Source organism: Biomphalaria glabrata, chromosome 4, assembly GCF_947242115.1.
Source record: "Biomphalaria glabrata chromosome 4, xgBioGlab47.1, whole genome shotgun sequence".
NCBI lineage: Eukaryota > Metazoa > Mollusca > Gastropoda > Planorbidae > Biomphalaria > Biomphalaria glabrata.
The window spans coordinates 16,015,510-16,027,973 of record NC_074714.1 but is presented as its reverse complement, the minus strand read 5'-3'; the positions used below and the strand labels follow the sequence as shown (position 1 = coordinate 16,027,973).

The window sequence follows — 12,464 nt, the reverse complement described above, 5'->3', positions numbered from 1 at the left end:
CTGATAACAACGAAATTAAAAATGTTTATCTAGTAGATATTCATCCCTTCACATTTCACTTGTCAACATTTGCTATCTGTCAATGAGCTCTGCTGCAATGGAACCCATAAGGCTCGCCCATTCCTTGTAGAATTGAGAGCCCCACATCAGAAAAATGGGCTAACAAATAATACACTGGCATCGACACCTCGTAGGAGTGCCCATCAATGAGCCCCGAAAACATCTACCACATAATCGAACAAGTAATTCTTTTCTCAGCGATATACATCAACTGATACATTTCTAGGAAAATCGTGTGATCAGCTGTCAGCCCACCCACCCCGGCTCCAGATTCCTCCATGAAGGAGTGACTTGATAGAGGTATTTTAAAAAAAGCTATATGGATAAAACAGAATGATAACTTTACTTAATATATTTTAATGAACAGCATATAGGCTGAGTCGGGCAATAGACTGTCATCACTGATATTTAAAGGACTAAGCTGCTGTTCAACATCCTTGTCTTCACACCAAGTGTAAGCTATGGCCTGATGACCGTTGTAATAGCAGGAAATAACAAATAATTCATAGCAAAGAAATCCCACTGGAGTGGCATTAATTATAGATGATGACAAAGTGGGATAAAGGCTTGAGAATAAGCAGACAAAATGATAGGTTTAAAACTAGTGATAGAGAGAAAGGGGAGTGGGGGAGATGGTAGAATTGAACCAAAAAAAAAAGGGGGGGGGAGGAGGAATAAACAAGGAAACGAAACAAAGAATAATACGGATAAATCCGGTTAGTCGGTCCACCGGTTAATCGGACCCAGCCGCTTATTCGGACCAAACCATAAAAAAACGAAAGAAACCCAATGACACATAGGAATCCCGTTAATCGGACCAGCTGGTTATTAGAACCAAAAACGTTCGCATCCTGGTGTGGTCCGGTTAACTAAATTCGACATAAAAAAAAAAAGACAACCCATTTTGAAACTTAGTATATGAGGTTTGATTTTCCAATGGCAAAGAAAAGTTCAAATCAAGACGCTTCATGAGTCAAGCGGTACACATACATTAGCCCGAATCTGACATCAGACATTGAGAAAGCTTACATTTTAATAAGAAAATGTACCTTTTTCAAATCAATTCCTACATTATGTTAAAATCAGACCGGAGCTGATGGGTGTATTAAAAAAATGGATTTAAAAAATTGGCCAGCGATTGGATCGAATCCATGACGTTGGCGTTATTAGCGCGACGCTCTATCAACTTCGTTTCCAGTTTCTGGACTTCCCGAACATTTACCCACCCAAGAAAAAAGTGTAAGTTAATAGTACTAATTAAAAACAAAACAACAGAATTGACTAATCATATCGGTAAGTATATAGATACTTTGTAAATCTTACGCGTAAATAATACCTCTACCTACTTAAATCTTTTCTGTGAAATGTCCTTTAAAATAAGCGACCTAAACATTACCGTTGCTTAAAGTTAAATGGGGAAATTGTTGGAATCGATTCTAAAGTTCCCGAAAGCGATTTCCTATCACTAGATTCGCCCAGTTTATAAATATTAACACACACCAGCGGCTGTTATCAGAGAGATTTATGATCAAGCTGGAGTGAAGGGAAATCTCTGTTGTCATAGTCTCCCGCCCCCCCCCCTTCCCCACACCATCAAAAGCCCATTTCGAATGGATGACCACGATCAGGGTGCGAGACGACAATGCTTCAGAATCAGCAACAAGACCTGTTCAAAGCAAACACAACGAGCTATAACTCAACCTCTCTACCGCCTCACGAGCTCGGAACAGGCCTTTTATTATAGTGATGATCAAAAACAGAAAGAGCTTCAAGAACTCGGAAGAAAAACACTTGTCTTTGCAATTCCTACAACCCGCTTGCATTTTCTACATGGCTACACGTTGAATACTGGGCGGCCGGATAGTTCGAAAACGGTCTTAGACGATTTTATGTATATCTTTGGGAAGTTTACGTATATCTTAAGGAAAAAAGAAAACTACATAATTGACAACACAATGAAAATTCTGGTTTGACCGTTATAATTTTTTTCGAAAGATAATCGTCATAAAAATTCAATTTGGATTTCTTTTTTTTTTTTAATGGCTTCAACAGGAATAACAGCACTCGACTGAAATGTTTCTTTAACAAAAGAGTTGAACAAATAAATAGATCTATAGGAACATTTTGCGACCACCTTATGTGGATATGAAGTTACAGCCCACATGCCCTATTCAAATCACATACATTTGCCCTATTCAAATCATTAGCTGCACTGTTAATAGAAGAACTAGATTGTTGAAAGCTCACTGCTTTTTGCAATAATAAAGCATTAAAGAGATAAACAGAGGGAGAAATGATAGACCACCATCGGCTTCCTAAGGGAATTGATTTTTTTTTATATTACTTGTTTAATACCACCATTAATTATATACATGGTGGGTTAAAAGTAGGGTTACAGTTAGCTTCCAATAATGCTTTTGCAACAGTAACCCTAGGAGGACTCTATTTACATGGCTGACCCGCAGGTTCAGCCTGGCAGTGGTGCGTGTTTTCCTTGTTTCATTTATTACTAATGAATGCACTTTCAACAAACAAAGAAAAGTGTTTCTAAACTCGTCCATTTGTCACTGATGCAAGTTAAACTAATAAGGGAAGCAATCGATTTTTAACGTCAATGTCCCTGGGATCTGATAGAATTGGGAATTACTACATTCATAATAAAAAGAATACGTCAGCATGTTAGTAGTGATCTGGCCATTCAACAATAAACTGAAAAAAAACACACATACCTCATCGACAATCTAAATAGTTGTTCGGTGTAGCACACCAAATAATTTTAAACAAAAATAAATTCTAGCGTTAATCAATTCAAGACATTAACAATGATACTTCTGTAGATAAATATAGTTGAGAGACATAATTCGTACTAACAACATTACAATAAATCCGCCCAGGTACGCCCTGAGCCCCATGTTCTTTATGGTTTTCCTTTAAGTCTTGTTCCCTGGGGGTTCCACTAAGGCCTGTCTAGCTCTGTTGTTGGTATCTTTTCTAAGGGTGTGACCAATCCATCTCCACTTCCTCTCTAAGATATGCACCTCTATATTTTTCTGTCCACTCATCTTCCACAGTTTGGTGTTTTCTACTTTGTCGTACCAGTGTATTTTAAAGATATTTCTCAGACATTTGTTGATAAAGGTCTGTACTTATTTTGTTGTTGAACATAGCGACGCAGTATACTAGATGAAGCCGAGAGGACCGGAAAGAGCTGGGAAACCATTAATAAACTAGCAAGGGACCGTGGAGAGTGGGGTGTTTTTACTGAGGCCCTATGTTCCACGAGGAATGCCCAATACAACCCCCCCCCACTCCCCGAAAAACACATGTGACACACGTTAAGTCCACATGATGTGTTTTCAAATGTAGCTTAAAACAATGTAAATAATGTGTGACAATTAGATAGAACACGCTTAATCTAACACTTTCTTATTTTCAAATACCGCCGGAAACATCAATACAAACGTCAGACGACCGATCAATATCTGCCCCCCCCCCCTCTCCCCGTATTTCCAGTTTCTCCCTTTCCTGGAGGCGCTACATTGCCTTTCACAGACACCAACCAGCAGACAAAGCCGGATGCCATGGAAGAGCATGGATACCGTTTTCAAAATGGCTGACCTTATGGACTGACGACCTCAATCCTTCTATTGCATGATGTAGGACACTCTGACCTACCAGGGCCCCAATGTTATTCCTTTTACAAACGTTTGTTCCCAACAATGCCGAGAGAGAGAGAGAGAGAGAGAGAGAGAGAGAGAGAGAGAGAGAGAGAGGGGGGGGGGAGAGATAGAAGAGAGAGGTGATGTAGACAATGAGAAACAGAAGGCAAACCATTTACATCGTGTACGTCATCGCACCACCATTAACAGGATAAGAATTACGATTTTTTTTTATTTTTTTTTTAAAGAAACCCGAGATTACATTAGTTCTATCTGAAACTATTTACAAGTTATCCCATCAGATACATATGACTTATGTCTTGGCATTCCTTAAAAAAAAATAGTCTTTGGCGAACAAGGAGAATAATTGGCTTTGCGCGTGAATATAGTCATCCAAGTAACAGCACTACATCAAAAGAAAAGCTATTCTGCAAAAAAAAAAAAAAAAAAACGAAAACCTGCACCGATCATGCAGAGGCGGAACGAAATGTCATGTCATGACTTGCATCCCCATGTGTAAATAGAGGAAATGAGGCTTTATTTAATCCTACTTTAAAAAAAAAAACGCCTTGTGTTGAAATGTAAGTTGTATCGGAATAAAAGCAAATTTTAAAAATTCATATATATACTAGCATTATCCGTTACATTGTTCCCATCCCAGGCAATATATTGTTTATTTTGCCATGACCCCACCAATATTTTTTTACTAATAATATAATGGCACAGCTATTTTTTTTTTTTTTTACTTATTTATAACAATATAATGACATGAATTTAAACGCTCCTCCATACATTCATTTGGCCAGCTAATTCTAGTATCTATTAGGTTGAACTGGACAAGCCCATAAATTCGAGTATCACTTCTCTGTCGACCCCCCCCCCCTCCCCAACTCTCCACCTTAACAAATAGGCTCTATTATATTTTTTTTGACCTGAGCCCTTTTTTTTTTATTAGATCCTGCAAATCCTCATATAATACTTCAGCCGTACTACCCATCCCCATTTTTTTTCAGTTTCACTAAAACTGCCCGCATTTCAACAACCCCTTTTAGCGAGTGTATTCTAGAATATGTTACATTTAATTAGAAAGGCCCGATTTAATTGGCCCTCCCTAACACACTGGCCAGTTGAACTCTATGTCACTTTTCTCTACGTCCATCGCCTTTTTTTTTCTTCGCCCCGCCCCTCAAACATTTGAATTTTAGGATCTATGAATTTGAATATGCTTCAACTTGACAGCTTTTTATCGAAATATTTGATGTGCTCTCTGATGTTTTCAAACACAATCACTTTTTTTTTAATCAAGTGTTAAAAATCATCTTAGGGTCGAGGTTAAAACTTCCGTTTAAACATGTATGTAGATAGAGTTGAAAGCCGTAATAAAATAGTACTTCAGATGCCAAAGACTTCAAGTCATGTTTAGTAGTGTAGAATTAAACTTAAACCTATAAGCTGGAGCGAATAGGAAGTGATAATTTTTAATTATAATGTCGACGTTCAAAAACAAATTGGGTCGAAATTGCAAATAAAGAATCGTATATGGTACATTTAACCGCTGCGGGTTTCAATCATGAAGATATCTTACTTGTCCTAGATCCAAGGTAAGAGATAAAAAGTTACATCTTTAACATTTCTGTATTTTTTCGTCCACGGCAAATGGGAGAATAGACGAGAGTCTGTAAGTCAATCAATCAATATATATAGTGATATTCCCATATATGTGGGAAGCGTGGTCGAGAGGCTAAGTGCGATTGAACTTGGCTTGGCAATGAAGAGGGCTCGAGGTTCGACACCCGAATCGTGCAGAGTTGTGTTTACTGAGCGCCTGAAAGCAGCACAGAAAAACCTTCTCCTAGATACCCTCTCCCCAACTGGTCCACAACTGAGATTGGACCAAAGCGCTCTGAGCATGCTATAAGTATGAAAGTAGCGCTCTATAAAAGCCATAATTTATAATTTAATGCATATTTGTTACCAACAAATCTTTTTATCTTACCGTGACAATATATATATATTATATATCACTCTGAATGTGCGGCTACTCCCAAATATATAAATATATATCTTGTAATTTTAATCTAAACGAGCACTTCAACAAAATGTGTATCTAGTCTTTCAAAGAACTGAGATAATATGATCATGCATTGCCAACAATTGACGCTGTGATGGACGACTGTTAACAGTTTGAGCTTACTGGGTCATGCCAATCGTTTCGTACAGCCAGCAATGTGGAAATGAACAAAAATATTTCGACAAAAAATACTTTTCATGAGTTCGCATTTTATCGGTAGATTTGCCTTGATTCACGCTAGTGTGCGTCATAAACATATTACTAAAATAGATGTTCTCAGCTTTGAAACATTTATATATAAGCAGATTTGCACCTATCTATTGCACGTGCCTTTACTCAAGGACCGGCCTTAGATAATTGGAGGCCCTAGGCAAAGGGAATTTGGTGGCCTCAAATGAAATAGAAAAATTAAAAAAAAGCAGTGAAAAATGAAAAATAAAATTACGCAATGTATTTAAAACCTAGTTTACACCAACAACATTGTCCATTAGTTTAGCTATTTGTTCTCTACAAGAAAGTAAAACATTGCTACGAGTCCTGTGCACGGCGTCTGCTTAGTTAGCCTATGCCTAAGGCCGACCCTGCTTTACTTTTGTATAGCGCAGCTTTCATGATATAGCTTTCTCATTGCACTATGGTTCAATCTCCCTTGGGAAATGTAAAGTGAATGGGGTATCTGTTGCTGCCTTTAGGCGCTCAACAAACACAAGTGAACTCGCTCCGAGCCCCCTTCATTAAGTTGATGGGCAGCCCATGCGGTTTATGCCCTCAGACACTAATTATACTAATTATAAGTAGATAGATCTATATTTTGTGCAAGCTGTGCCTTCAAGTAGCTCCACGCCAGTATTGGAACACAAATTATTTTTTTTTTTACACTCTTAAACTACTTTGTGTTTTTGATTTAGAAAATCTGTAGTACAAAATAACAAATTCAAATATAATTATGACTCATTTGAACAGCTTAGGGCGTTTTTGAGAGCACAAGTGACATAAAAAAGTCAAATAATATTTTCATCTGTGGATTAGTGTTAAAGCCAATGAGAAAACGAAAAGAAACATCATGAGATAATCTAATGAAGACACGTTTTAAACAAGAAGTATTTACAAGGGCCGGGCAAGCGAAACCTGACAGAAATCGAATATATGCGCGCGTAGACCTAATGCTTAGCCCCAACGCAACTGTGAAGTAGTTTGGCTTGTTTTTTTACAACAGAGGAAAAAAAAACTGCTTCGAAAAAGAAGACCAACTCTGACAGCTGTCACTCATATTTCATATTTTACGAACATTCAAGTACAAGCCAGAATGCGTTTCTTTTTTTCAAGCAAACCTTTAGCCCTTTAATGATATTTATTTCATTTTTTTAAAATTTCATAAATATGTAAACAAGAGTGAGAAAAAAAAAAAGACTTTCTTATTTAAAACAAGAACAAACTTGATAAGTGTAACTCTGCAACTGAATCAGTTTTTATGTCATAGTGAAACGAGCGCCTTATATGACTAATCTGATTACGAATGACCACATACTGTAATAATAGTGAAACTGTTCATTTCAGAGTGTTTGTGTGATCATAGATGAACGAAAGAAGACAGGGAGTAGAGGACACAAATTCGAATTTTCTGAAAATTACGAAATTGGGTGGCTCTACCATCAACGAGAAACCCACACACACAAAAAAGTGTTATCCGCTAGTATGTTAAGCATTCATTGACTTACAATTAACTCTAAGATCATTGAACAAAAAAAAAATCGAAATAAATAAATAAATAAAAAGTGGGCATCTTTTATTCTTGAAGAAATGTTAAGTCCAAGTCTTGGACCTGAGTTTAATTACTGGACTAGATCTAGGCAATAAATTACAATGACTGCATTTTCAAGGGAAATGTACGGACCTGGTCATTGCATGTTCTTGTACACAAGAATCTTCCTTCAAAGCATCGCACTAATATGTCGAATACAAAGAAAGGGACTTCAATGTGGAAAACAGATGAATCAAATCTTGATCCAGACAAATATACTGTCTGCGGGCAGCATAGGTCTCCTTTATTTAGCACGAACAGAAAAGGAGATTAGTGTTTCTTCTAATAATAAAAATGTAAGTAACATGCTTGTAGTTATTTATTTTTATTCTTTAATTTACAAGAAAGTCGAAGTCACCCGGTAACCGAGCAGATTTTCTACCAATTTCCCACATGACTAGAGAAAAAAAAAAAAAAAAAAACATAAGATGTAAGTCCCACCACGGCCTTTTACCTTTTTAAGTTTACTGTAGAAGGGAGGTAATTCAATAAACGAAAAATGGATAGCTAAACTAATTTAGCTCCCTACTAAAAAAGACGAAGTACACTCACTGCCTTGAACAAAACTAAATCTTGAACTCATTCATTTGATAAACTTTTTCAAATAGCGTCTAGATACTATGATAATATGAAGTTATCATAGAAATTGTGTATAAAAAAAAATTAAAAAAATATAATTAGTTCATTATTTTTCTATTTTAGTGTAAATGAAAGGGGAAGAACTATATTTGTATGAATACAGGTCTCGTTTGTGTACGCCCCAGTTCAGATTTCAAACACTTGATAAGCTATTGAAAACTGATTTTCATGAATTTATACAGCTTCGTATGTCCTACTGCAATGGTACTCACTGTTTTATGAAAGCTAACCATTTGAGTTTTAGAATTATTTATGGTAAGCTTTTTTTTACATGAAAATATTCCACTTTTTGAATAAAGTAGATCAGGGAACTTATCAGGAAATACAACGAATCTATGCAACAAATGTACACAATAGTAAAAGACTACATGGGGGCATGATGGCTGAGTGGTAAAACGCTTGGCCTCTGAACTGAGAGGTTTCCCTTTCAAATCTCTGTAATGACTGGGATTTTAGGTTATGCATGAGTCCGCCAAACTCTAATCTGTAAGTGCATCAGTTGGGGAAAGCAAAGCCGTTAGTTGCTATGCTGGCCACATGACACCCTCTTTAAACATCAGACAAAAAAAAAGATGATCTTTACATCATATGCCTACAGATCAAAATGTCTAAATGATGTACTTTACTTTAAAAGACACCTTTTAAATTAGATACTTCTAAAATACAAAAGCAAGAAAAACCTAAAAAATACTTTAAAAAAAAAAAGTATACGAAGTGTAATTGTATCAATTAGTTTGGATCAGTCTTGTAATCAACTTTGTAATAGATCTTTATGAACAACAATAAACCTGTGCCATTAATATTTTACCAAACATTTTTATTTTGTGCTAATTTAAGCTTTTAGCATTCTCAATACACCATAATTCTATCACTTTTCAGGACTAGTTAAGGGAATTAGGGAGAAGTGGTGGAGAAGAATGGGATCCCTTCAGTGTGGATTTTGCAGCAAATGTGTTTTAAAAGCATTAAAAAAAAAAAGGGGGGGGGGGGGAAGACCTGAATTTGAACTCAAGGCTCATGCCTCCTTGGGCCAATGGGCAAACCACTCTGCTAGTGAGATACTTATGACTAGAGAGATTTATAGCTATATATTGTTTATTACAATTTAGAGCGGCTACCTCTAAAAGGGGACTTATTCACCTTATCCTACCACTTGTCAAGAACAATTTCTTTCCCTTGTTCAAGATACCAAACAAAATAATTAATTACCAATAGTTAAATAACTAATTGGTTAATTTTTTTCTTGATTCTTGTGTTGCCACTAAAAGAAATAATTTCTCAGAATTTCAGCCTGATCCAAGATTGGGTGTTGGAGAAATAACATGTACAAACTTTTTACCAGAGAGACAGACACAGTGAGCTGATATTTATATAAGCTTTGTAAAAAGTGAAGCAGTGTCACAGATGCTGATTCTTTTTTCTAAACCATTAAGATGTATTTATTTGTTGTTATACCAACATGGCCCCATAGACCAATAAAAAATTGCACAACACTACATTGTGAAAGATAATAGAATTTAGTCTTCAAGATCTAGAATTTTATTTTAATTCATTTAGGACTCAAAAAAAATAAAAAAAATAAATAGAGATCAAGTGTTCAATATTGAAAACTTGTGGAGTAAAAGGGAATGTCATTAAAACAATCATAAATCGTCTATCATGGAAAAGAACTTTTAAAAATGTTTTGTATATTATATATATATATATATATGTGTGTGTCAGATCTTAATATAAAGTTAGAACCATCTCAATTTAAATATATAAATAATAGAGTAAAGGGGCTAATTGTACTCTTACAATTTGAGATCTGTCTAGAAACACCTTGACCCATATCTAGATTTAATAAACCTAATAATCTTAGATTGATGTTATAATGATTGATCTAGAATCCTAGAGAACCAGATCTATATTAATTATAAATAGAGTTTAGAGTAAAACCACCATACTGAAAATGAAAAAATAAATTAAGCCAGATGCCACCATTTTTAAATTTAATGGTTGTAAGACCAAGAAAAAAAAATAAACATCCATAAACTCTGCCTCCATTTGAATGAATATAGATATATATATAATGTTGTAATGTATCCGAACACAAAGTGAAATAAAATCTATGTGTCCTAGATCAAACATTTTTTGCCCTGCCTACAACATCAAACACCTTGTAAACAAAAGTTATGTGTATTAAAATATATATATTTACAAAGCTTATATATCAACTCACTTTGGCTGCCTTGTACAAATCTTGTACATGTTAATTCTCTCCCATTTCCCTATCTCTAATCAAGGTGAAACTTTGCATATATTATTCTTTGTCAATGATAACACATTATTCATTAAAATAATTTAGTTAATTAGTGGTAATTAATTGTTGTTGTTTTATATAGAAAAGGGAGATAAATCTTACTGTAATGAGATATAAGGCAGTAATTATGCCATTCTTTCACTAAAAATATGTGTGTATGTTTTTTAAAAAGTATTTTTTGTATTTTGCTTGTTTAATCATCCAATTTCTTCATTTAAGTCATTTCATTTTTAAGCTATGAGTGGGATTAGAACAGATAGGATTATTTCTCACACCTGAATTGCAGCTCTGTATTTTTTTTTGGCATGGTCAAAATGGCCATGAGAGGTGAGAGCACTTACATAATTAATAATTTTGCTAGATAAGGGAGGTAATTTGTTTAACATGTACACAAAAACAATATTATCCACTGAAAAATGTTTAATAAGATATAAAGGCTATTTTATATATAGCAGATGGCCATAGACAATCATAAAATGTACATATATATAAGTGTGTGTGTATATATATGTACATGTTTTCCCTTCCATTCTGAAATTAGTTAGTCCTGCTCATCTGATTGAATGCATTGTGGGCCATTATTGCCATAAAAAAAAAAAAATATCTATAATCATCACAATGAGTCCAAACCAAATGAGGATGCATTCACACCAGTGTCATTTTAGGACTTGATGCCAAGTAAAACTTTGGTCTTGCATTGAAATATGATCTAATATACTATATAACTAGATTCTAGATTTTAGAAATAGCAGAAAATGGAGTTTTGTGGAGCATGCGCAATACTAGATATATTCATTCTAGGAGATCCAGTCTAGGTGGCATAGAAAGAATAGATTTTGTATTTTATTAGTCAATACCGATTTAATTTAATGAGTTATTTTAATTTTTTTTATATAGATCCAGCCTTGAAATAGTCTAGCCTATCCAACCTAAGATTGGGCAAGAGTACAAGCTGAATTTAGGCATATATATATAACTAAGCAGAGGAAAAGAAACTAACAAGTATTTCCTTAGTAATGGCAGGTGAAGCAGAATAGCCCAGCACCAAATCCCCCAGCCCCAATATCATGCTGGCAGTCGTTTTAGTATATATATATATATAAATATATAGATCTATCTATATATATATATATTATCTATGTAGAGTATTGTAGAGTAGATCTACATTTTTTTTTATCCTTTATTAGATCTAGATCTAGATTAGAACCTAGCCTAGATTGCCCCTAGATCTAAATTTTTTTTGAATTTTTTTCCTCCAGATGTGCCACAGTATCAATGACTCAATGAACAACAAGTTGGCAGTGTTACACTGTAAACTCTATGATCTTCCACGTCTACACTACTATATCTATTCAGTCTATTGTATTATTTATTGATCATATCATTACAATGATCCTCATCTTATTTATAATATATAGTCTATGTTGCTACTAATCTAAATGTATCATGATCATGTACAACAAAGTCAGAACAACACTACACATCTACAACAGAGAGAGGAAGATAAAGAGTCTCAAGAGAAGTGTTGATATGTTCATACTAACATATGATATAGTTATCATAGTACATAGTCTAGACTCTAGATCTATAAGATGTATACAATCAATTCAACCTTGTAACTTAAAGTTTACTTAAACATGTATAATACTATAATTGTATACATTTCATACAACAACTGAACAAGAAGAGTCAAGACAGACCACTACATCACTTCCAGTGTATCTTTTAAATGAAAGGTACATACCGTATGATACGTTCTCACTTAGCTTGAGTGGTACACGAAGGAAATAAATGACCGTTAGGACAAGAAATAGCCAAAATAACCAAAGTCCAGTGTATCCTAATCCATATATCCAAGATTTAAGTTTATCAAATGTACGGGACAGGAAACTCGCCATTGCAAAAACATATTAACGCAGTGAATAATGCTGC

The 12,464-nt window shown here is 34.9% G+C and overlaps 1 protein-coding gene across 2 annotated transcripts in view; it reads right to left on the bottom strand.

The window, feature by feature from the left end:
- LOC106067067 (suppressor of tumorigenicity 7 protein homolog) overlaps positions 1-12,464 on the bottom strand; it is an 82,522-nt gene extending 70,058 nt beyond the window's left edge. For both annotated transcript variants that reach the window (XM_013226170.2, XM_013226171.2), the window contains exon 1: positions 12,277-12,464. In XM_013226170.2, coding sequence (XP_013081624.2) covers positions 12,277-12,430 — 154 coding nt within the window. In that variant the 5' untranslated portion in view covers positions 12,431-12,464. The remainder of the gene's footprint in view (positions 1-12,276) is intronic.